Raw genomic sequence first — 24,771 nt, forward strand, 5'->3', positions numbered from 1 at the left:
TCTCTTTTCAATCTACATGTAGGAGTTAAATATTGCCTTTTAATTATGTTGTTCACTTAAACAGCACAGTTTTATTTTGATGGAGGCAATCTCCTGACAAGTTTTTTCACTTTCATTGAAGCTCATAAGAGGAGCTAAACATTGATAGGCGATGCAGACTCTGGATGATTTAGAACAATTAAAATGGTACAATATGCCCAAAAATAAATTTTGTTTCGTAGCCATTTTTCTTCTGGGGGTACCCCAATTCAATTTGAAGTTACTTTTTTTGTAACTTGAATGAATCTGTAACTGCAATAATAACAAATCTTAAAGCTGCGAAGCATAAGCAATGAAAAAGGGTTGAAAGGGACCACTTGTGACAGGGAGTGCAAAATTGATTTTGAAGTGACACATGGGCAAGATCCTGCCATCCAAGGTGAATTTTTCTTTGCTGTAGTTTTGAAGTGTAGGAACATCCTAAAGAAAGTATCACTCGTACGGGATGAAATCAAATAATTTGTTTTTTAGAATTTAAGATTAACACCGGTTTTCCGTAATGGAGAGCAAGAGTTCTACAAATTTCCATACTGTTTGCGCCAAAGTTCACGCTATGTGCAAACAAAAGGTTCTGCAGCTAAGTAACTCTTACCATCTCCTTTCCCACCTGGCTTGGTACTGGCCCACGATTTAGGAACAGCAGGTACCTCTGGTGGAACAGGGAGGAGAGGTTTTGGTGGCGGTGGTGGTGATGGTGGTGGAGGTGGAGGTGGAGGTGAAGGTGGTGCCTCAGTCAGTCTAGAAGAAAAAGGGAAAAGCAAATCATGAACCAAATTCTGTATATACCCAATGTAAACTGGAGTTCGATTGTTCTGCTTTTATTCAGTGAATGTCATCAATTACAAATGTATACAGGCTGCATTCGAACAACAGAGCAGCCTGAACACAGGAGCATTCACAGGTTGCCATTACTTTAGAATACAATGACAAATTAGGAAGACAGAACACACTACTGTATAAGCTGCAAAAACAAGACTGACTACACCAGGTTTTTTTATGGAAAGTTTGCCATATAATTTATCACTGGCTCCATTTTGAAAATCACTTTATTAGATACATTAAGACATTTTCTAAACCGTCTTCCCATGTAGTTGTACAAGAACAATAATCCAAGGGGATAAAAAGGGTAAATTGCAACTTTCAACTACTGTTTTACAAATATTCATTCAGAAAGTCATAAGGACGTGGCTTAGTTAAATGCATCTGCGCTAAAGCAGGCATGGAAAGGTGTTGCAGACTTTCTTGGTGGGGCGAGAGTACATTCAGAGATATGTACTCTCCTAAAGTAACACTAATTGCCTAGATAATCCTCACATCAAAGCATGTCCTGCTTTGGAATTTTCTGCACACCTGCCATACGAATACCAAGTTGTTAGATGGAGGTGAAATTCAAAGAGACCCTTATTAACAATCAATCCGCTCTGCAATTATCAGAACTGTCCAATGTCCCTTTGCACAGATCCAGCCCATATCAGTGTTCAATAGCAGTATACAGTACTGAGGATGAATCCCTGATTACAACCACACTTCTACTAAGATACTGTTGAAAATGGCCATTTCTGCAGGGTCACCTCTAACTGTTTACCTTCCTCCTCTCCATTTTGCTGAATTCAGTTTTTTTGTGCTTTAGGAGTCTGGGCACTTTACCACTGCTAACCAGTGCTAAAGTGCATGTGCTCTCTGCTTAAAACATGGTAACATTGGCCTAACCATAAATGACATTTAATTTACCTGGAAGTCCCTAGTAAATACAACTATATGTGCCAAGGGCTTGTAAATTAAATGCTACTAGTGTGCCAACCGCACTGACTGTGTGACCCACTTAAGTAGCCCTTTAAACAGGTCGTCGGCCTGCCGCTGCAGAGCCTGTGTGTGCAGTTATACGGTCTTGTGAAATTGGCATTTAAAACCCCTTGCTAAGCCTTAAACTCTCCTTTTATTACATACAAGTCACCCCGAAGGTAGGACCTAGGTGTAGCCATAGGGCAGGGTACAGTGCAAGTAAAAAGGCATGATATATACTTTTTAGCTTTACATGTCCAAATTCATTTTTCACTATTTTGAGGCCTACCCCTTAATAGGGTAACATTGGTGATTTCTTATTACATCCAACTAGAATAATTCATGATTAGAAAATCTGTCAGGATTGGTACATATGGTTTTGTAATAATTAATGCTTTTTACGGCTACATTTGGATTTATAATTACAACTATAAAAATGCTACTTTTAGAAAGGTAGCATTTTTCTGCCCTTAAGCTCTGTGTTCCTGCTGTCTGTCTCCTGGGATATGACAGGTGGGCCTTGTGCATTCCCTGTTGACAGCCACACAAGGGAGCGCAAGTGTGAATGATGGGCCATCAGCATCCTGATGGCTATCCTGGGTAGGATGGGAGGGAGAAACTGGGCACAATCTCGCACTTACACCTGAATGGGCTGTGTCCTGTTGTAGGAAGGTAGATCCCTGACTATGGTTGCCCCCAACTTTTTGCCTGGTGTTTTGCTGGTTTTCTGACTTAGTTGACCTGGGGCCCTGCTATTCAGGACCCCAGGCCTACTGCTCTCTCTGTAAAATGGATTCCATGTACCTTAGGTACATATCTAAATTGGATACTGAGTCACCTTACCAGTCCCTGTACAGTGTACCTTAGGTACCCAGGGCATAGGTGTACCCAGGGCCTACCAGGGGCTGCAGCATGTATTATGCCACCCCTGGCTGGCCATCCAAATCTGACACAACTGGCTGCTTGACAGCTGGGGCAAGGTGGTGTAATCACCCTTTGCTTTAGATATAGTATACCTATATCTAACGCTAAAAATGGACACACAGATCTCCTATCAGTCACTCCTATGGCAGGCCTTAACAATCCTGAAGGCAGAGTGCTTGGAATCGTGTGAGATGGTGCTCTGGCATGAGCTGAGCCTGTCTGCGGCTTTCGGGACCCCATCCCTTAGCCGTTTCCATGATATCGCATACCATATACTCTTAAGTGCATTATAATCCTCGCGGTTATATGCCAACTCTGGTATCGCTTTATCAAAACATGTCGAGTAAGGTGTCATACGAATTGGAATACTAACCCCTCGCCAATTCTGGCGACGGGGTTAGCATTCCACCCTTCTAGAGGGACACGACATGTATGTAACCCCTAACCCCGGTTAAAGTCAAACAGAGCCTCAGCTCCACAAAATGGATGCTGCCACCGAGACACCAGTCTGCCCTCCTGCTGCTGGGAGTCCTCCCAGAGCAGGCGATAAGGACAAAGGGTTTCCTGCCAGGGGCGGCGCCAGCACCGTCCCAGACAGGGTTTTGTGTATTGTAGGTAGGGCTTTAGATGAAGGTGACTGCACGTGGCCCCCCTGTCCTCACTGTGCATAGGCTGGATGGAACCAGTTCCAGGGTCACTCCAGACCCTGTGCTGGGGAAAAGCCCGCCAAGGAAGTGGGTGTAACCACCCCCCTCCTAGTCCCACCCCTAGGGCAGGACTTAGTCGCGTGCCAGCCCCTTTTTACAGGATAAAGGTAGGAACTGGCCCCCTTCCAAATCAGATCATCTTTGAATCCTGAAACTACTTTCCACGAAAGGAACTCAAGACTTCTTCCTAAGATTTCTCCCTTGTGACTAAGGAGTAGTCACCCTGCATCCGCAGGCACCATCTTAAGAACACTGCGGTCTGCTGCAAGTCTCTCCTCCGGATCAAGACTGTCCAGCTCGACGAGAACCGGCTTCCCTGGCACCTCTGACCTCTACCTACATCATCAGTCACGCTGAGATTCGTGGGTGTGACGAGACCTCGAGGGACCGGCCATCTTCAAGACTGCACGACTTCTGCACAGCAAGCCCGCCGAGTAATTTCCTGGTGAGTGCTTTGGGGTCCGAGAAGCCCCGACCCTGAGCAGCTCCAGCACCGAAGTGCAGCCTCCCAGCATCTCCACGATCTGCGTGGGGCCCTTCTGCTTTTTGCTGCTCACCGCGTTGTTTGGCTACTAGCCCGCTGGCTTGTGGCCTTCTGAACGACGCCCGACGACATCACTGCTGCTAGTCTGGTTGCTCCAGACTGGCCCTTGCTTCCCTCCATCGGAGAAGTACCCTGGACCCTCCTGGTCCGGCTAAGACGCCATTTTAGGTCCACCGCGTGGGCCTTGCATTTGCCAAGACTTGTTGCCCAATCCTGGGTCCAGCGACGTCGACAGCAAGAACCTTCGTGGGACAGCTCGCACCTCCATCCTGGTCGCCGACAACGCCTCCTGGTCCGAGAGACTGCAGAGCCCAGCAGCGCCCACTCACCTGACTGCGGTGACTTTGCCCGGTGCCATCCTGGTGCCCACTTAATCACTGGCTAGTGATTCAAGAACTTGGTCCCCTCTGCTTTCAGGTTTTCTTCTTCCTTGATCCAGGCTTGGATCCATCGAACTTTCCTTCACTGGTCGCCTGCCAGCAACTTCCTTCTTCCAGGCTCCTGGTCCGGCAACGAGATTCCCGACGTCTTTTCAGACCTATGCAGCTGCAGCCCCTGGGCTAGGTAACTTCGGCACTTCGGTGTCCCAGCATAGCCTCACTATCCTAGGGTCAGGATCCACTGTCGTTTTCTTCCTACCAGGTCGGGTTCGCCCGTAAACACTAACTTTGCCTTTACTAGCTCCCATAGACTTTGTCCCGCATCCCGCGTGAGAGTGCACACTCTGCACCCGAGTCCCCTAGGTCTCCTAGAAGTAATCTAACGATTCTATAGTCAAGTCCTAGCGAGTCCAAAGCCTATTAGTACTGTACTTACCTGCTAGTAATTTCGCATTCCACTTTTTAAGTATATGGTTTTTCGTGCCCCTCGGGCATTTGTGTATAACGTGCTAACTTAAGTATTTTCGTAAGAGTTTTGTTGTGTGCCTAGCACCCTGTCCTCATAAAGAGTACAGGGTTGTTGTGATTCTAATAAATACACTGTTTATTTTCATAACACTTGTGTGGTGTCCTTTCACTGGGTGTTCAAGGGGTAATGTGATGGTAAAACAGCTGGCTTAACACGCCCTCTAGAGTCTTAGCCTTAGACTGCTCGTATCCATGCTACTAGGATAGCTGGTCTATAAGGTTGACTTACAACCAATCATCAATAAGGGTTGTTTGGACTGATATATAGTGATCACTAGAATAGTGAACACTGCACATCAGGCCAACTTCTCACACCTGTCACCACACAAAGAACTTCTTAATCTCCTTTAGTGACTCTGGAGATAGGAAAGGAAGGACCTCTGTGCTCTTCAAAGCCCCTCACTGAAGTCTCTCCCACTTCAAAGGCACCACTGTGTATAAGACCTGGAATCTGACCCTACCAACTCAGCACACTTCTGGACCTGTGGCTACTCTGCCAAGAGGAAGGACTGCTGTGCTGCTGAAGGACTGCCACTCTGCTGGACTGCTGCTCTGGAAGAACTGCTTTTCTACTGTGCTGACATGCCTGCTGCCCTCTATGCCTCAGTGAGAAAGAATGGGCATTAAATACTTTAACCCAGACCCACTCAAAGGGCTGGTCTGCTTGCCTCCTTTTCTAAAGTCTCAGGGCCATCAAAAACTTCCAGCAAACATGCAACAGCACCATGACTCTGCATTCTGTGACTCCTACCCTGCCAGGTGGTGCCAATACAGTCCAGGGCCCTAGAAGGTCAGAACTGAAGTATCGCCATTGGAGGTGATGCATCACCTGCTTCAGGGACATCGCCGGCTGCTTGACTTGAGGAGGACTCATCACCTACATCCAAGTGCTGCACAGCGCCGCATCCCAGAGGGCACGGCTTTGATACGACCCATCGCCTTCCTGTTCCTCGCATTGCACACTCCACGCATCCTCCAACTAAGGTACTTTTTCAGCGGGACAAGGTTGTTCCCTGTATACGACCAACGCTTCATCACAGTCGGCCTGAACTTTTGGATCTACCCCAGTCAAGTGCAACAAGATAACCTCGGTTGGCGCTTTATGCTTTTAAGCACTATTTGCAGATATTCTTTAAAACTTAATAACTCTGGTTCTACTTATTGGAGTTGTGTCATTTTGATCTTGTTTGGTTTATTAAATGAAGCTCGATTTTTCTAACCTGGTTTGGAATATTTGTGTGTGGGCTTCCACAGTTTTACTGTTTAAGTATTCCACAAATACTTTACACATGGCCTCCTAAGTTAAGCCTGCCTGCTCTGTGCCAAGCTACCAGAGGGCGAACACCTGTTAATTTATAGTGATTTTAGACTTAACCCGACTAGGATTGAGGTCCCTACTTAGACAGGGCGCATACCTCTGCCAACTAGAGACCCAATTTCTAACAGGTATGCATAGCAAGGGCATTAATATAGAGCAAATAAAGTAGAAGATGCTGATTTTACATAAACATTAAAAATGCAGCCTGCAGAACTTACAAGTTTGACGACTACAACCCATTCAAAATCTTGGCTGACGGAATTGGCACACTATTTCGTTAACAAAATAACGATTATTCAAGAGTCCCTTGCCAGTTACTCCAATGGTACTAAGGTGGATCAAACGGGTGCTCTTTCCCTCACTAACCCAGCTGTGGCCCCCACTCTTTGCGAATTTCCCCCGCTAAGCCCTGATTCTTCGTTAGCCCTTCTTACTGGGCTAAAGTCTGGCTCACCTTTGGACCCTTGCCCGGTCTCCTGCCTTAAGAAAATAGCCCCAGTCTTAAATGGTCCTATCAACTCCATTCTTAATGCTTCTCTGTCTTCCGGTGTGGTTCCCTCGGCGTGGAAAGGTGCGCTTATTTTGCCACTCCTAAAAAAACCAACTTTAGACTCCACTGTTCATGCCAATTATCGGCCTATATCTCTCCTTCCTGCCTTGGCGAAGGTGGCAGAAAGACATGTGCACAGAGCGATCTCGGACTACATCGAAGAGAACGATCTGTTGCACAATACCCAATCCGGTTTTCGTGCAAACTACAGCACGGAGACCGCGTTGCTCGAAGTCACTGTCGCCATCAGAGAGGTGTTGGATGCGGGAGGAAAGGCCATGTTGGTCATGTTGGACTTGTCGGCGGCGTTCAACACCGTTCCCCACGAAACCCTCCTAATACGTCTCTGGGAATGTGGTCTGCGGGGGACGGTGTGGAACTGGCTTAAATCCTTCTTAGCCGACCGCCGACAAACGATCTGGGCGCCTCCTCACTCCGCAGTTATAGCACCTCTGGAAGTGGGAGTCCCCCAGGGGTCTATTCTTAGCCCCCTGCTTTTTAACATCTTTTTGGCCCCCCTTGCAGAGGTAGCGGAGTCCTTCGGCGCCCAGATCGTGTCCTATGCCGACGACACCCAACTCCTGTTTACCCATAACAGGAACGAGGTGTTTGACGGGAGCCGCATCAGAAGCTGTTTAGAGGCGGTCTTCGGCTGGTTCAGGGAGCATGGTCTAAAATGCAACTCCGATAAATCGGAGCTGCTTTTTTTTGGTTTTGCTTCTGAGCCAGATTGGAAAAGTTGGTGGCCTCAGGATTTGTTTCCACCTGCTAAGGCAAGCGTAAAAGCCAAAAATTTGGGTATTATGATTGACAATGATCTTTCTTATGGGCCCCAAATATCTAGCCTTTCGGGGAAATGTTTTGGCATCCTTCGGATGCTTAGAAAATTTTTGCCCCTGATATCCATCAAACACAGACGGATCATTGTTCAAGCACTTGTAGGGTCCAGATTGGACTACGCGAATGCCCTCTATCTGGGGCTTCCCAAGTACCTGGTGAGGCGGCTTCAAGTAGTCCAAAATTCAGCAGCCCGCGCCATCTACGGGCTCCCTAGACGTGCAAGTGCCTCTGTACTGCTGCAAGAGCTGCATTGGCTTCCCATAGCCAAGAGAGTTCAGTTTAAGAGCCTGACGCTGACTTTCAAAGCTCTTCATGCCATTGGTCCCAGATACATGAGGAAACGTTTGGCTCTCTATAAACCAAACAGAGCCTTACGGTCTGCTTCCCTGTCTAAAATGGTAGTCCCGGCCATCAAACGAGCTAGACAGGGCGGTCGCTCTTTTCACCATTTGGCTCCCCGTGCATGGAATGAGCTCCCGCTTTTCCTCAGACAGATTCCCTGTCTTTTGTCCTTTAGAAAGGCTTTAAAAACTTGGCTTTTTACCAGATAGGCTTGCCATTTTCCTTTGCTGTCGTGTTGTGTTGCCGTTTTGAAGGTTTCCTTCGCCAAAGCGCCGGGACACTCCTTCTGGAGTAGCTGTTGCGCTATAGAAGAACCAAAATAACATAACATTTTCTGTCGTTACTGGTTCATGCTGTGTCACTCCAGCATATCCTCTGCAAATGAATAGGCCAGGGCTATGGAATGCCTGTATATGTCTGCAGTTAAAATCTTTTAAAATCTATACTTTTCCCAGTTCCATGGTGAATACCAGAACAAGGTGCACCCTTGCACAGCTAATGAAGAAGAAAGAACGGGGGTGGGGACATCAAGAGGGTGATTCAACAAACTAGTGTGAACAATAGAATAGGTAGTAAGAGAGTAGCATAATAGGTCACAATCATGTAAGAATAGAATATCATTAGACAGTCAGGTAACCAATGATACAAAAGCGGTGCAAAGTCTCTGAACCACCAAACAGTAAAGTTCAGGTGAACTTGGCCAAAAGGATGGCTTTCACCTCTTTCTTGAAGAATGCAGTGGAGGAGATAAGCCTGGTTTCAGGAGGGAGTGCATTCCAGATCCTGGGTGCCATTCCTGAGAAGGAGCGTTTGTAGGTTTTTTCCTTCCGGAATCTGCGAGGTTTCAGGAGTAGACTTTTTGTACTTCTATTGGATCTCGAACCTCCTGATATAGACAACTTTTGAGTGAGGTAGTTGGGTGCCTTGTGGTGTAAGGCCGAGTGTGTCATAACGAACAAGTTACTTACCTTCGGTAACGCTTTTTCTGGTAGATACTATATCTGCCTGTGGATTCCTCACCTTGTGAATACCCCTTGCGTCAGCAACATTCGGAAATTCTTTTTTCGTAGCCTCGCGCCGACGTGGACTCCTGACGTCAGAGACACGACCTAGCTCGCGACTCCGCTGATGTCACCGACGCCTATAATAGGCCCACGCCGGCGTGATGACATCAGTTCCGCCCTTTTTTCCGTGCCATCGAGGCACACGGACGGACCAATGACAGTAGAAATATACAAGTATACATAGTACACAATAATCAAGGCAAAACACAGTGTTAAGCAAAAGCAGGAAAGCAATTGGAACATTTCCTTGACAACAAAATATATTGAATATGCTACTTACCAGTATGCATCTGTTCTTGGCATGTAGGGCTGCTAACATTCATATCTTAGCATTAGATCGCCGCCTAGTGTTGGGTCCGGATGATCGCACATTGTTGTCCTGGAAGAGTCTTCGAAGTATCCTGAGATAGGTGGCTCCTCCCCTGGACTACAGTGCACATGGGCATCGGCTCCATCCTCAGATTGTTTTTCGCCATTGTGGCAGAAGATGGAGTGAAAAGTGCAAAGGATGTCCATGCTAATGATTGAATACAATAGTATATCTGCAGCTGCGACAGGCACCGGGGAGGAGGGTGGGCGATATGAATGTTAGCAGCCCTACATGCCAAGAACAGATGCATACTGGTAAGTAGCATATTCAGTTCGAGGCATGTGGGCTGCTAAATTCATATCTTAGCATAGAATACATAGCAGTCCCTCCATCAGCGGCGGTTGCCCGTGCCAGCTGCAGAAACTTGAAAAAGTGTCTTGAGAACAGCCTGTCCTACAGCAGCTTGCTGCTTGGAATGTACATCAACACAGTAGTGTTTTGTAAAGGTATGTGGTGTAATCCACGTGGCTGCTCTGCAAATATCCTCTAAAGGAATGTTTCCTAGGAAAGCCATGGATGCCCCCAATTTGCGTGTGGAGTGCGCCCTTGGGGGTATCGTTAGAGTGCGCTTGGCCTTTTGATAACATATTTGGATGCACTTAACAATCCACCTGGCTATTCCTGCTTTGGAAATAGGGTTGCCTTTGTGTTGTGGTGAGAAGGCAACAAAAAGTTGTTTTGTTTTCCTAAAGTGTTGTGTTCTGTCAATGTAGTACATCAACGCCCTCCGTACGTCTAACGTATGGAGCATTCTTTCCGCCACCGTTTGTGGGTTTTGGAAGAATGCCGGTAAGTCAATAGTTTGGTTGAGATGAAACTGTGACACCACCTTCGGAAGGAATGTTATGTTATGTTATGTTATCCAGTTTTTAAAGCGCAAACAGCTGCCCCAGCAACGGGGCGTCCCGGCGCTAACCCAACCAGTACCTGAGGGGTGAAGGAGGATAACCAACAGAGGACTAGATAAGGGAAAAGAGATGCGTTTTTAATTCTTTCCGAAAGGCAGTTAAGTTGGTTAGGGTGCGGATGTGTAGAGGCAGGGAGTTCCACAGTCTTGCCCCCAAGACCTTGAAGGAACGTCCACCCATTCTACACAGCTTGGAACGGGGGACTGTCACAAGGTGTTGTCCTAAAGAGCGTAGAGTACGCTGAGGGGTGTAGGGAACAAGGAGCGGGCGTAGGAGTTCAGGGCAGTCCGAGTTAAGAATTTTGAATGCCGTGGTGAGGGTTTTAAAATGGATGCGGGATTCAATTGGCAGCCAGTGCAGATTGCGGATGGTAGCTCTGGCCGAGCACCTGGGGTTAGTACGTAGTACTACCCTATTTGGATGAATCTGAATGAATGGCTCTTGGATTGTGAGCGCTTGCAGCTCACTAACACGCCTCAGTGACGTAATAGCAATTAGGAAAGCCACTTTCCACGTTAGGAACTGGAGTTCACACGAGTGCAGTGGTTCAAATGGTGGTCCCATCAGTCTGGTGAGGACCACATTGAGGTTCCACACCGGAGCTGGCGGTGTTCTTGGGGGAATGACTCGTTTCAGACCTTCAAGGAAAGCTTTGATGGCCGGCACTCTGAAGACAGAGAGGTGCTGCCTATTCTGAAGATATGCTGCGATGGCGGATAGATGTATCCGAATGGAAGTGTACGCTAGATTGCACTTGTACAGATGTAGCAGATAACAAATTATGTTAGGGATAGATGCATCTAGCGGGGTGATGTCATTAGCCGTACAGTAAATGACAAAACGCTTCCATTTTGCAGCATAGCATGCTCTGGTAGTTGGCTTCCTTGCCTCCTTGATGATGTTCATGCATTCTGGAGGTAAGTTAAGGTATCCGAACTCTAGGACTTCAGGAGCCAGATCGCCAGGTTGAGCTGTTGCGGATCTGGATGCTGAATTTCTCCATGGTTCTGCGTCAAAAGTCTGGGCGTGAGGCGCAGTCTTTGATGCGGCACCACTGAGAGTTCGAGGAACGTGGTGTACCATGCTTGGCGCGCCCACGTTGGAGCAACTAGGATGAGAGTCATCGCGTGCTGCCTTAGCTTCCTTGCCACCAGCGGTATCAGAGGGGCTGGCGGAAAAGCGTACGCAAATTTGCCTGACCAGTTCATCCATATCGCATTACCCTGCGACTGTGGGTGAGGGAACCTGGCGGCAAAGTGTTGGCATTTTGCGTTTTCTTTTGTTGCAAACAGGTCTATCTCCGGATGACCCCACTGCTGGAAGTACGGGTGGAGTACAGATGGGTGTAACTCCCACTCGTGCATTTGATGGCTGTGTCTGCTGAGCAGATCCAGCATTAGATTGTCCTTGCCCGGGAGGTGTTCTGCCATGAGGAAGATGTTCCTCTGAATGGCCCACTTCCACATGCCCTGAGCCAGATGAGACAGCTGTGGCGAGTGGGTGCCCCCCTGCTTTTGAATGTAGTACATCGCGGTCATGTTGTCCGTCCGGACCAACACTACCTTGTTGCACAGATGTACAATGAAGGACTTGATCGCCATGAAGATTGCCATCAGTTCCAGATAGTTGATGTGCATCTTCTGTTGCTGCGTCGTCCATAGTCCCTGCACAGTGTAATTGAGCAGATGAGCTCCCCATCCCTGGAGAGATGCGTCCGTTGTCAGGGTAATCTGTGGCACTGGCTCCTGGAACAGTCGGCCCTTGCAAAGGTTGTGTGGAGTCCACCAATGCAGAGAGTCGTATGCCCGACTGGTAACCAACACTAGGTCTGTCAATTGTCCCTGAGCCTGTGTCCACTGATTTGCTAAGCACTCCTGGAGCGGGCGCATATGTAGCCGTGCGTGAGGGACTATGAAGATGCAGGAGGCATCATGCCTATCAACTGCATGAACACACTCGCTGGAAGTGAGTGTTGTGATCTGAACTTCTGGATCAGAGACTGCATGCTGTCTATCCTGACTTGGTTTGGTTGAGCCACGGCTGTTAGGGTATTGATCGTCGCGCCTAGAAACTGCCGGACATGCGCCGGTTGAAGGTGCGACTTTGGGTAGTTCAACGAGAAACCTAGATCGTGAAGGAGGTGAATGGTAGTCGACATGTCCGCGGCACACTGTTGTTCTGACTTGGCTTGAACGAGCCAGTCGTCCAGGTAGGGGTAGACATGGATGCCCTGCCTCCTGAGGTGCGCCGCTACTGTCGCCAGACACTTTGTAAACACCCTTGGGGCTGTGGTGACTCCGAAGGGTAGGACTTTGAACTGATAATGTTTGCCTTGGATAGTGAACCTGAGGTATTTTCTGTGGGACGGGTGTAGTGGTATGTGGAAATAAGCATCCTTGAGGTCTAAGGTTGCTAAGAAATCCCCCTGGTTTAATAAGGGAAGAATCTGTTGCAGTGTGAGCATATGGAAATGTTCTGACAGTATATACAGGTTTAGGGGACGTAGATCCAGAATGGGTCTGAGAGATCCGTCCTTCTTTGGGATAAGGAAGTACAGGGAATACACCCCTGTGCCTTCCTCCTCCACTGGCACGAGCTCGATTGCGCCTTTTTGCAGCATCACCACTACCTCCTGCTGCAATAAGTGCAAGTGCTCTGCGGACATAGGCCTTTGCCTTGGCGGGATGTTGGGTGGAGTGGATTTCAACTCTAGGCAATAACCATACTGGACTAGTTGACGCACCCACCTGTCTGTGGTGATGTTTCTCCAGACGGGCAGGAACTGCTGCAGTCTCCCCCCGACAGGTGTTAAGTGGTCGGGGGGCAGTGACAGAGAGTCACTGTTTGCTTGGGGTAGAGGAGCGGGAGCTGTTTCCTCTGCCGCGACCTCTGTTGCTGTTATTTCTGTAACCTCCCTTGTTCTGTTTTGTGAACGAGGATTGTGCTCCACCTTTTGAGAATTGAGATTGTTGACCCATTTGTCCTCTGGTGACTCCACGTGCACCTGAGCGACGAAAATTGTTGCCACGAAACTGTTGTGACTGTAGGGCCCCCATGGACTTAGCAGTTTCTGTGTCCTTTTTTATCTTTTCGAGGGTGGTGTCAACATCTGGACCAAACAGTCGATCAGGATTGACTGGCTGATTAAGGATGGTTGTCTGAATATCAGGTTTAAACCCAGATATGCGGAGCCAAGCCTGTCTTAGCATGACGCTAGTGTTGATCGCCCTAGCTGCTGTGTCTGCGGCGTCAAGCGCACACTTGATGGCTGCGTTGGAGATCAATTTTCCTTCCTCTATAAGCAGTTTTGTGCCCTCTTGAAACTTTGGAGGCAGGTGTTGTACAATCTGTTCTAGGGTGTCATAATGCGCCCTATCGTAACGTGCTAAGAGTGCTTGTGTATTAGAAATACGCCAAAAGTTGGCAGCCTGTGCAGCTACTCTTTTGCCCCCTGCCTCTAGCACTTTGGACTCCTTATCCGGGGGAGGAGCTTCACCCGTTGTTTGGGAGTTGGCCCGTTTGCGGGCATTGGCGACCACCAGGGAGTCTAGCGGCAACTGTCCCCGAATGTATGCAGGGTCTGCAGGTGCTGGTCTGTACTTTTTTTCAATACGTGGATTGACCACTCTCGCCCTAGTGGGTTCCTTAAAGATGTCCGCAGCATGTTTGAGGACTCCCTTGAGCATAGGCAGTGTCTTTACAGTCCTCTCAGAGACTGAAAACGTGTCAAAGAGAAAGTCTTCTTCAACCGGGTCAGCATGCATGTCCACATCATGATTAGCAGCTGCCCTCTCAATTAGTGCATGAAAACCTGCAGAATCCTCTGTTGGGGATGCACGTGCACTGAATGGTTGTGGATCTTGCCCCACACTCTGGGTGCCTTGGTCACCAATGTCATCATATGCATCTGGATGTGCATCTGGTTCATTGATGGGGAAGGTGTATTGGTCCTGTTCATCATATCCCTCACCCTCAGATTGGTCTGGTGAGGGAGTAGGCTGGATAGGCTCTATCAGGTTAGAAGCGTCCTGAGGCACCCTTTTCTTCTTTAGTGGGATGACATAGGAGTCCAGAGGCTCCGAAGTGATCCTCCTTTTGTATAGGGTTAATTTGCCTGTGTTGGCGTCGATGAAGTGCTCCGAATCGCCCTCTGATTCGAGTTCTCGACCTGAAGGTGCACCTGCCGTAGAAGAATCCGACTTCTTTGGCGTCGATTTCGTGGAAAAAGCCTTCGGAGCCTCTTTCGGCGGCAGAAGGAAGAGAAGCTTACTCTTAGGCTTTGCCGGAGCGTCCGTCGGCGTCTGAGGCGACGGCAACGGAGCCGACATAGCAGCGGCCTTGTCCCTGATTCTCTGTAGCGAAGCGGCGATGGGGGACGCTTCACTCACAGTGTCTTTTGGCGCTGACGAGGGTGTTTTGACCTTCCCCTCGGATCCGACGTCATGGTGGCCTTTCTTAGGTTTGGACGCCGATGCAGTTGTCGCCGACCCAGAGTCCTTGGATCGATGCGCAGATGTGCCAGCTGTCGATCCATGCGCCTTCGTCTGTTCCGCGTCCACTACGCGACCGACCAACGGAGTCCCAGGCGTAACCGGAGCCGTGCCGCTGGCCTTGGCGTGCTTAGACGGTGTCGCCGCGGTCGATCCGTGCCGACCTTTTGTAGAGGATCCCTCCTCTTGCGCCGATTTTGACCCTTTGGAATCGACCGGCTTCTTCGACTTCTGCGGACCGGAGGTCGACGGAGCCGATGCGGCGGCGGGTGCAGTAGTTTTCTGTGTGCCGGCCGCCATTTTAGGGACGCTGGAATCCATAAGTTTCGGTTTCGTTTTCGGGTCGGCCATTTTAGGTGTAGTCGACACTGTAGGTTTCGGTTTTGGTTTCGATGTGGCCTGCTCAGCAAGTATGTCCGTGGCCGGGCCTGATGGCGGGCCGTGGCTTGCGGCACGGGGTCTTGGGTAAGGCCGACTGGCGATCCCGTGACCCGATCGTGATCTTCGAAACCTTCGGGGCATAGCTCGTCCCCTGAGCTATCTTCCGCGGCCCCATAAATTTCTTAGACGTCCCCTACCTCGTCGACGTATTCAAGGCCTTGACCCGCGACTCCGTCGTCGTCCGCCGGATCCGCCTCGACCTCCGTTTCGGGTGGGGATATCTGGAGATGATGACCCTGTTCATCTTCTTCTTGGTCGCCGAAGATGTTTTCAGGATCCGGGGCCGCTTGTCTGGCCTCCAGGCGCACCGCGCGCCGGAGCTTAAGAGTTTTCTTTGACCGGAACTGAGCGCAAGCCTTGCACTTGCCGTCGTCATGGTCCGGTGAAAGGCATTTGTTACAGACCGGGTGCAGGTCTATATGTGGGTACTTAGACCCACAGAGCGGACAGTACTTAAACGGACTCCGCTCCATGCTTGAAAGTAGCGGTCGTGTCGCGATGAGAAGGCATCGACGTCCGAAGAGTGAAAAACTCCGCTGAATCCGACTCCAAGAGTTGGAAGAACTCGAGACCGTGCGCAAACAATACCGACGCTATAAAATATAAGACCTTTTGGTCTTAAAAAGTAAGTTTTACTCGGGTCCGACAGAGAGAAGTCGAGACCGCATCCGAACCCAATGGCGGAAAAAAACAATCTGAGGATGGAGCCGATGCCCATGCGCACTGTAGTCCAGGGGAGGAGCCACCTATCTCAGGATACTTCGAAGACTCTTCCAGGACAACAATGTGCGATCATCCGGACCCAACACTAGGCGGTGATCTAATGCTAAGATATGAATTTAGCAGCCCACATGCCTCGAACATACATTACATTACAGTAACTCCGGCATAGAAGAGTGGACAACGGGGAGGCGGGTGGGTCAGTGAGGAATCCACAGGCAGATATAGTATCTACCAGAAAAAGCGTTACCGAAGGTAAGTAACTTGTTCTTCTGATAGATACATCTGCCGTGTGGATTCCTCACCTTGTGAATAGAGTCCCACAGCAGTCCCCACTCCCGGAGGAGGGTGTCCACTCTTCTAGACCAGGAAATCCTGAAGGACAGAGCGCGCAAAGTGACCGTCCCTCCTCACTTCGGAGTCTAAGCAGTAATGCTTCGCGAAAGTGTGGAGGGAAGACCAAGTCGCCGCTCTACAAATATCTTCTACAGGCACACCTCTGGCCAATGCTGAGGTAGAAGACATAGCTCTAGTAGAATGAGCCCTTTTACCCTCTGGTGGTTCCTTACCGGCCAAAGAGTAGCAGATCTTTATGCAGAGGACGATCCATCTCGACAAAGTTCTCTTATGGACCGCTCTTCCTTTCTTGCAGCCAGCAAATCCAACGAAGAGCTGGTCTTCCAAACGAAAGTCCTTGGATCTGTCCAAGTAAAAGGACACCGCCCTCTTAGGGTCCAGACGGTGCAGTCTCTCTTCCTCCTTAGAAGGGTGAGGGGGAGGATAGAAGGAAGGTAAAGTAATGGACTGCCCTAGGTGGAAGGGAGTTACCACCTTAGGCAGAAAAGCAGCCCTGGTCCTGAGAACCATTCGATCAGCATGTATGGACAAGAAAGGGGGCTTGTGACAAAGAGCTTGAAGCTCACTTACCCTCCTTGCCGAGGTTATTGCAACGAGGAAGACCGTTTTAAGGGTAAGAAGCCTCAAGGGACATTTGTGGAGAGGCTCGAAAGGAGCACCCATCAAAAAGGTCAAGACCAGATTCAAGTCCCACTGAGGCACAATAAAAGGGACAGGAGGAAACATATTTATAAGTCCCTTTAAAAACCTTAAAACCACAGGTGACTTAAAAAGAGAAGGCTGGTCAGGCAAACAGAGAAAAGCTGACAGCGCAGAAAGATAACCTTTCACCGTGGCAACAGCAAGACCCTGCTGAGCCAGAGAAAGGGCAAACTGGAGAACGTGAGACAAATGGGCCTTCAAAGGATCAATAGACCTTTCCCCACACCACGAGACAAATTTCGCCCATCTATAAGAATAGATGGACTTAGTGGAGTCACGCCTGGCTGACAAGATGACATCCACAACGTCAGATGGGAGGGAAAAGGAAATCAGGTTGCCCCGCTCAATCTCCAGGCATGAAGGTGCAATGTCTGGAGGTGGGGGTGTAGAACCTGCCCCTCCATCTTAGAGAGGAGGTCTGCCCTGTAAGGGAGACGGAGCGGCGGGCACGAGGAGAGGTGGAGAAGATCTGTGTACCACACCCTTCTTGGCCAATCCGGGGAGACCAATATGACTTGGGCCCTGTCTTGCCGAATCTTCCTCAGAACCCGAGGAATCAAGGGTATGGGAGGAAACGCGTAAAGGAGTTGACCTCTCCAACTCAACTGAAACGCATCCCCCAAGGCTCCTTGCATCGGATACTGGAGACTGCAGAATGACAGGCAGTGAGCATTCTCGCGAGTGGCGAACAGGTCCACCCGAGGAGTCCCCCACATCTGAAAGATGTCGTGAACCACCCCCGGGTGAAGCCTCCACTCGTGGTCGGCAGAGAACTGCCGACTGAGACGGTCTGCACGAACGTTCAACACCCCGGCCAGATGATTTGCCATCAGACAAATCTGATGGTCCTGAACCCAGGACCAGAGACGCAGAGCCTCTCTGCAGAGACACTGCGACCCCACTCCTCCCTGCTTGTTGATGTACCACATCGCAGTCGTGTTGTCCGTCAGGACTTGGACTGACCGACCGCGAAGGGAAGGAAGGAAGGCCTTTTGTGCCAAACGTATCGCCCGCAATTCTAAAAGGTTGATGTGAAGCAACCTTTCCTCTGGAGAGCAAAGGCCCTTGACCTCCAGATCCCCCAGATGAGCACCCCACCCGAGAGTGGATGCATCCGTTATCACTGAGGCCACTGATGGAGGCAGATGAAAAGGCTTTCCTTGAGACAGATTGCCTTCCACGCCCCACCAAGACAGATCCGCTGCAGCTTCTCTGGGGATCCTCACTGACTCCCTGAGATCTCCGTTGTGTTGATAGCACTGCCTGCGGAGGCACCACTGGAGTGCCCTCATGTGCCAGCATGCATGACTGACCAACAGAATGCAAGAAGCCATCAGACCGAGCAGGCGGAGGACCTTCAGGACTGGAACAACCACTCCATTGAAGAATAAAGGAATCATCTCCTGTATGTCGCGAATCCTTTGAGGGGGAGGGAATGTACGACATACAGTCGTGTCCAGTACAGCACCTATGAACAGGTTGCGCTGGGAGGGCACCAGGTGAGACTTGGTACGTTTATCGAAAAACCCAACCTGAACAACAACAGTGTTGTCTCCTGCAGATGATGAAGCACTCTCTCGGACGACTCCGCTTTGATCAGCCAGTCGTCCAGATACGGGAATACAGGAATCCCCGATCTTCTGAGATGCGCCGCCACCACTGCCATCACCTTGGTGAAAACTCGAGGTGCAGTAGTAAGTCCAAACGGAAGGACCGCAAACTGGTAGTGCTGCGACCCCACCGTAAAACGGAGATACCTCCTGTGCGACTTCAGGATCGGAATATGAAAATACGCATCCTGCAAGTCTAGCGACACCATCCAGTCTTCTTCCAGCAGAGCCTGAAGAACCTGAGCAAGGGTGAGCATCTTGAATTTCTCCTGCTTCAGATAAAAATTCAAGATCCTGAGATCTAGGATTGGACGAAGCCTGCCATCCTTCTTGGGAATCAGGAAATACCGGGAGTAGCATCCCTGACCCCTTTCCTGCTCTGGGATCACCTCTATCGCACCTTTTCTCAATAGAGTTTGGACTTCCTCCTGAAGGAGTAACAGATGTTCCTCTGAGCAATACCCCTGGCAAGGAGGGTAATTGGGAGGGAATTCCCGAAAGGGAAGGGCATACCCATTTTCTACGAGATTGAGAACCCAAAGATCTGATGTAACTGATTCCCAATCTCGTAGAAAGTGGGTAAGCCGACCCCCCACTGGGCCTACATGATCTTGAATGGCGGATCTAGGGCAGCTTTTCTGTGGCTGGGAGGTTGGAAGAGGTGGAGGAGGAGGAGGCTTGACGCCCTCAAGGACGTGCCCTCTGCTTTCCTCTGTAAGACCTATATAAAGGTATTCTGCTGCTGCTGGCCTTGTCTATACGACCGAAAAGAAGAGCGGCCAAATCATCTAAATTATCTGGTCGTTGCGCCCCTGACCTGAAGGCCAAGAGACCTAGCAGTTGCCCTGCTGTCCTTGAATCTTTCCAAGGCCGTGTCTGCTTTCTTTCCAAAAAGCCCCACACCATCGAAGGGCAAATCCAACAATGCAGACTGCACATCAGTTGAAAAATCAGAAGACTTTAACCAGGCTGAACGCCTCGTGGCAACCGCCGTGCCCATGATCCTTGCCACAAAATCCGTAGTATCAAGTCCACTTTGGATGACCTGACGAGCCGCCGCCTGAGAGTCAGACAAAGCTTCTTCAAAGTCTTTTCTACTTTCCTCAGGAACCTTAGGGACCAATGAACGCATAGAGTCCATAAGAGCATGAATGTATCTTCCCATAAGGCAAGTGGCGTTAGAAGACTTCAAAGCCATACTGGCCGAAGAAAAAAACTTTTTCGCCACTTGATCCTTCTTCTTGGCCTCTTTGTCGGCAGGTACTTGCGGAAAAGCCCCAACAGACTTTTATAGAGCAAGCGGCCTGAATTACCAAACTCTCAGGGGAAGGATGAGAAGATAAGAAAGCAGGATCCTCAGGAGCCACTCTACCTCCTTGCCACACTTTTCGAAACTGCAGGAGCAGAAAAGGGCTTCTTCCAAACCTCCATGATGGGATCCTTTAAAGCGTCATTAAATGGTAGCAAAGGTTCCACCGACGAGCTTGGAGAATGGAGGACCTCTGTTAACAAGTTCGACTTAAACTCGACAGAAGGCAAAATCAAACCCAAAAGTCCTGCTGCCTTCTTCATGACAACATGATAAGGTTGAACATCCCTGGAGGGAGCATCAGGTCCTGAAGGCAACGACCACTCTGGAGAAAACTCGAGACCACTAGCATCCGCCAGGTCTTCAAAACAACTCCCCTCCAGCTCACCTTCCTCCACTTCAGAAGATGATTCATCAACCCTCTGTTCACCCAGAAGTCGTTGAGCTTCTCTACGAGATCTCATCTTCACTCGAAGTGCGGTCGAATCCAAAGCCGAATTCGACGGCTCCGGAGTCGACTTCAGAACCGAATCCGAGGGCTTGGAAGGCCGCCCCATAGAATCCAAAGGAGCCGGTGACGCCGGGACCGGAGTCGTCGACTTCGGCCGAGCCGGCGTCGACACCGGCGTCGACCTCGGTGGAGCTTGGTACAACGGAGTCGGAGCCGGCATATACGGCATGAAGGATGCCGGAGCATATGAGTGTGGAACACCCAAATTGAAAGCCATTGGACCCAAGGGACCCGAAGGTGCTCCAGAGGGGTACCACGACCTCGAGAAGACACCATACATCGCGTTTAAAAACGCAGAGGGGTCCTGACCTGGAGCCGGGAATGGTGGATGCTCAGGTCGACCTCGTGGCACGTTCGAATCGGTCTCCTCAACAGGATTCGAAACCTCCTCCTCAACAGGAACCCCAACTGTGTCCTCCGGAGCCGGAGATGGAGCCGGGGACGGATCCGCAACTGGAATCGGAGACTGGACCACCGACTCCGAAGGCGAAGCCTCACCTTCTCGATCCGACACCTGAAGAGGAATCACCTTCGACCTCATCCTCTTGGGAGACTTCGATCTAGAATGATGGGAACCATGCCTCCTTTTCTTGTGCTTCTTGTGAGAACCAGAGGTGTGACCGGACGAAGACTTCGAAGCCGACGCCTCCCGAGACCGACTTCTTCGAGTGCTTCGATGATCTTTTCACCTTACTCGCCTTAATCCTGGCCACAAGAAGCTTGGATTCTCTTTCACGGAGAGCCTTCGGATTCATCTTTTGACACGATGAACATCCATCGACGTCATGATCCGAACTTAAACACCAGATGCAGTCCTGGTGAGGGTCCGTAACGGACATCATCTTCCCACATTCTCTGCAAGGCTTAAACCCGGTCTTCTTTGTCGACATGACAATAGAACACAAATACCCGAGAATGGAGAATCGAGGAAATAAAGTAACACTGTACTAAGGCTACAGAGTATCCCGAAACCGTTAGCGTCGACGACGCGGAAAAAAGGGAACTGATGTCATCACGCCGGCGTGGGCCTATTATAGGCGTCGGTGACGTCAGCGGAGTCGCGAGCGAGGTCGTGTCTCTATGACGTCAGGAGTCCACGTCGGCGCAAGGCTACGAAAAAAGAATTTCCGAATGTTGCTGATGCAAGGGGTATTCACAAGGTGAGGAATCCACACGGCAGATGTATCTATCAGAAGGCAATTTTCAGCTGTATTCTGGCTTCAAAGGGCAGCCATTTCAGGGATTTGAAGTCAGGGGATATATGTGAGTGTTTCCTTGAGCCAGTAATGAGTCTCGCGGCAGCGTTCAAGGAGGCTTTTAGGGGTGCGGTTGTTGATAGAGGGAGTCCGCTGAGGGCCACAATTCCATAGTCTATGCGGGGGATGACTAGGGCTTGTACTGCAGTTTGGAAGTCTTTGGCTGGGAGGAAGGGTTTAAGTTTCCTCAATGTGTTGATTTGGAAATTAGCTCCTTTCGTAGCTTTGCTAATGTGCTGTTGCATGTCGAGCTTGGCGTCAAGTGTGATGCCTAAGGATTTCGCAGAATCCACGATGGTGGGTCGGACATTGAGTGCTGTTAGGTGATTGAGCCAGATTTGGGTGGTGGTAATTTTCGCAGGAGGCGAGATCAGAAGGAACTCAGTTTTCAGAGCATTTAGTTTGAGGTGATTGTCGGCCAACCACGATTCTGTGTTTCTAAGTGTGTAGTTCAGAAGTTTGATATCTTCCGGGGATTGTACCTTTAGGTAAAGTTGAGTGTCATCGGCATACATGTGGAAGTGAACATTGGATGCTTGGAGCAAGGTGGCGAGTGGTTCCATGACAAGGTTGAACAGTGTGGGTGAAAGGGAAGATCCTTGTGGGACGCCTAAGTCTACTGGCACAGGTGGGGACAGCACATTGTTGATCTTGAACTTCTGAGACCAGTTGTGTAGGAAGGAAGTGAACCATTTGAGAACGGTCCCGGATAAACCCATTCTAGTGTTTAGCAGCTCCAGTAGGTTCTCATGTGTGACCGTGTCAAAAGCGGAGGAGAGGTCAAGAAGGATGAGGAGGCAGGAATCATTGCGATCAAGGATTTGGAGGGCGTCATCAATTATGTGTGTCATGGCCGTTTCCGTGCTATGTTTCGCTCGGAAGCCTGATTGATGAGGGTTGAGGAGGTCAAACTGGTCAATGTGTTTTGTTAGTTGGAGTTGTACACATTTTTCCAGCAGTTTGGCCAAGGTGGGGATATTGGTGATAGGGCGGTAATTGTTTAGGTCAGACGGGTCAGCTGTAGGTTTCTTGAGTATGGGCGTGACTTGCCCCACCTTAAGGGAGTCTGGGATGAGACCTTGTTGCAGGGAGCTGTTAATGATTTTAGTCCAGAGTGGAAGGAGCAAGGGGGTGAAGTCTTTTACAGCATTAGCAGGTAGGGGGTCTGTGAGGTGGTTAGAGGGCTTCAAAGTGCCGAGCAGTTTGTGTATTGCTTCTTCCGAGTAGGTGTCGAAGGACGTCCATGATGCGTTATTTTTAGGTTGAGTGTTAGGCATTCTGATGTGGCTAGGGTATCGGCTTACATCATTGAGGAGGTCGCTTCTTATGTTGTCGGTCTTTAGCTTAAAAAAAGCAGAAAAGTCTTCACAGTGTGGGATATCGCTTGTCGTGCTGTTTGATTGTAAGGTTTGCGTCTTGGTTTGAGTTTTGACTAGCTCGAACAGTTTTCTTGGTCTGTTTTTTGCTTGGTCCAGCTGTAGGCTAAAGAAGTCTGATTTCGCGCGCTGGATTTTCCTAAAGTAGGCATTTCTCTTGTTCTTGAGCGTTTTGCGATGCAGTGATGAGGGATCAGATCTCCATGTGCGCTCTGCCATTCGCATAGCCCGCCTGTCTTCATTGAGTCTGCCGTCATACCAAGGGTTCGAGTTCTTGGTGGAGACTCTTTAGTTGCAGTGGGGCGGCTGTGAGAAGTTGGCCTGATATGCAGTGATCACTATTCTAGTGATCACTATGTATCAGTCCAAACAACCCTTATTGATGATTGGTTGTAAGTCAACCTTATAGACCAGCTATCCTAGTAGCATGGATACGAGCAGTCTAAGGCTAAGACTCTAGAGGGCGTGTTAAGCCAGCTGTTTTACCATCACATTACCCCTTGAACACCCAGTGAAAGGACACCACACAAGTTGTTATGAAAATAAACAGTGTATTTATTTATAACAAGACTACCCTGGCTCTTTATGAGACAGGGAGCTAAGCACACAACAAAACTCTTATAAAAATACTTCAAGTCGCACAATTTACACAAATGCCCGAGGGGCACGAAAAACCATATACTCTAAAAGTGGGATGCGAATTACTAGCAGGTAAGTAACGATTCTCAGAGGCTTTAGAAACGCTAGGCCTACAATACTGAACACTCAGGTTAGGAGCAGGAGGCCTAGGGACACCACGTGCAGAGTGGGAACTCTCACGCGTAAGGCGGGAAAAAGCCTATGGAAGCTAGTATTCACAAAGTTAGTGTTCTCGGGCGAACCCGACTAGGTAGGTCAAAAACGAAAGTGGATCTGGACCCTTGGATAGTGAGGCTATGCTGGGGCACCAAAATGCCGAAGTTACCTAGCCCAGGGGCTGCAGCTGCATAGGTCTGAAAAGACGTCGGGATTCTTCGTTGACGAACCAGGAGCCTGAAGGAAAGGAGTTGCTGGCAGGCGACCAGTGAAGATTGTTCGAGTGATCCAAGCCTGGATCGAAGATAGATGACACCTGAAAGCAGAGGGGATCAAGTTCGTGACTACTAGCCAGTAGTCAGGGGGCACCAGGAGGGCACCGGATGGTAGTCACCTCGACTAGGTGAGTGGGCGACGCTGTGCTCTGCAGTCTCACGGACCAGGAGGCGTTGTCGGCGACCAGGATGGAGGTACGAGCTGTCCCACGATGGATGATGCTGTCGACGTCGCTGGACCCAGGATTGGGGCAACAAGTCTTGGCAAATTCAAGCCCACGCGGTGGACCTACAATGGCGTCTGGAGTGGACCAGGAGGGTCCGGGATGCTCCTCTCTTGGAAGGGAGCAAGGGCCAGTCTGGAGCAACCAGACCAGCAGCAGTGATGTCGTCGGGCGTCGTTAAGAAGGCCACAAGCCAGCGGGGTAGTAGCCAAACAACGCGGTGAGCAGCCAAAAGCAGAAGGGCCCCACGCAGATCGTGGAGATGCTGGGAGGCTGAACTTCGGTGCTGGAGCTGCTCAGGGTCGGGGCTTCTCGGACCCCAAAGCACTCACCAGAGGATCCCTCGGCGGTCGTGCTGGAAAGAAGTTGTGCAGTCTTGCAGATGGCCGGTCCCTCGAGGTCTCGTCGC

General features: G+C 49.7%; 1 protein-coding gene across 3 annotated transcripts in view; it reads right to left on the reverse strand.

Moving 5' to 3' along the window:
* Nucleotides 1-24,771, reverse strand: part of PRRC2C (proline rich coiled-coil 2C) — a 1,522,187-nt gene that overhangs the window by 1,395,189 nt on the left and 102,227 nt on the right. For all 3 annotated transcript variants that reach the window (XM_078642844.1, XM_078642853.1, XM_078642862.1), the window contains one exon: nt 632-777. In XM_078642844.1, coding sequence (XP_078498970.1) covers nt 632-777 — 146 coding nt within the window. The remainder of the gene's footprint in view (nt 1-631; nt 778-24,771) is intronic.

This window comes from Lissotriton helveticus, chromosome 1_1, assembly GCF_964261635.1.
Source record: "Lissotriton helveticus chromosome 1_1, aLisHel1.1, whole genome shotgun sequence".
NCBI classification, from domain to species: domain Eukaryota; kingdom Metazoa; phylum Chordata; class Amphibia; order Caudata; family Salamandridae; genus Lissotriton; species Lissotriton helveticus.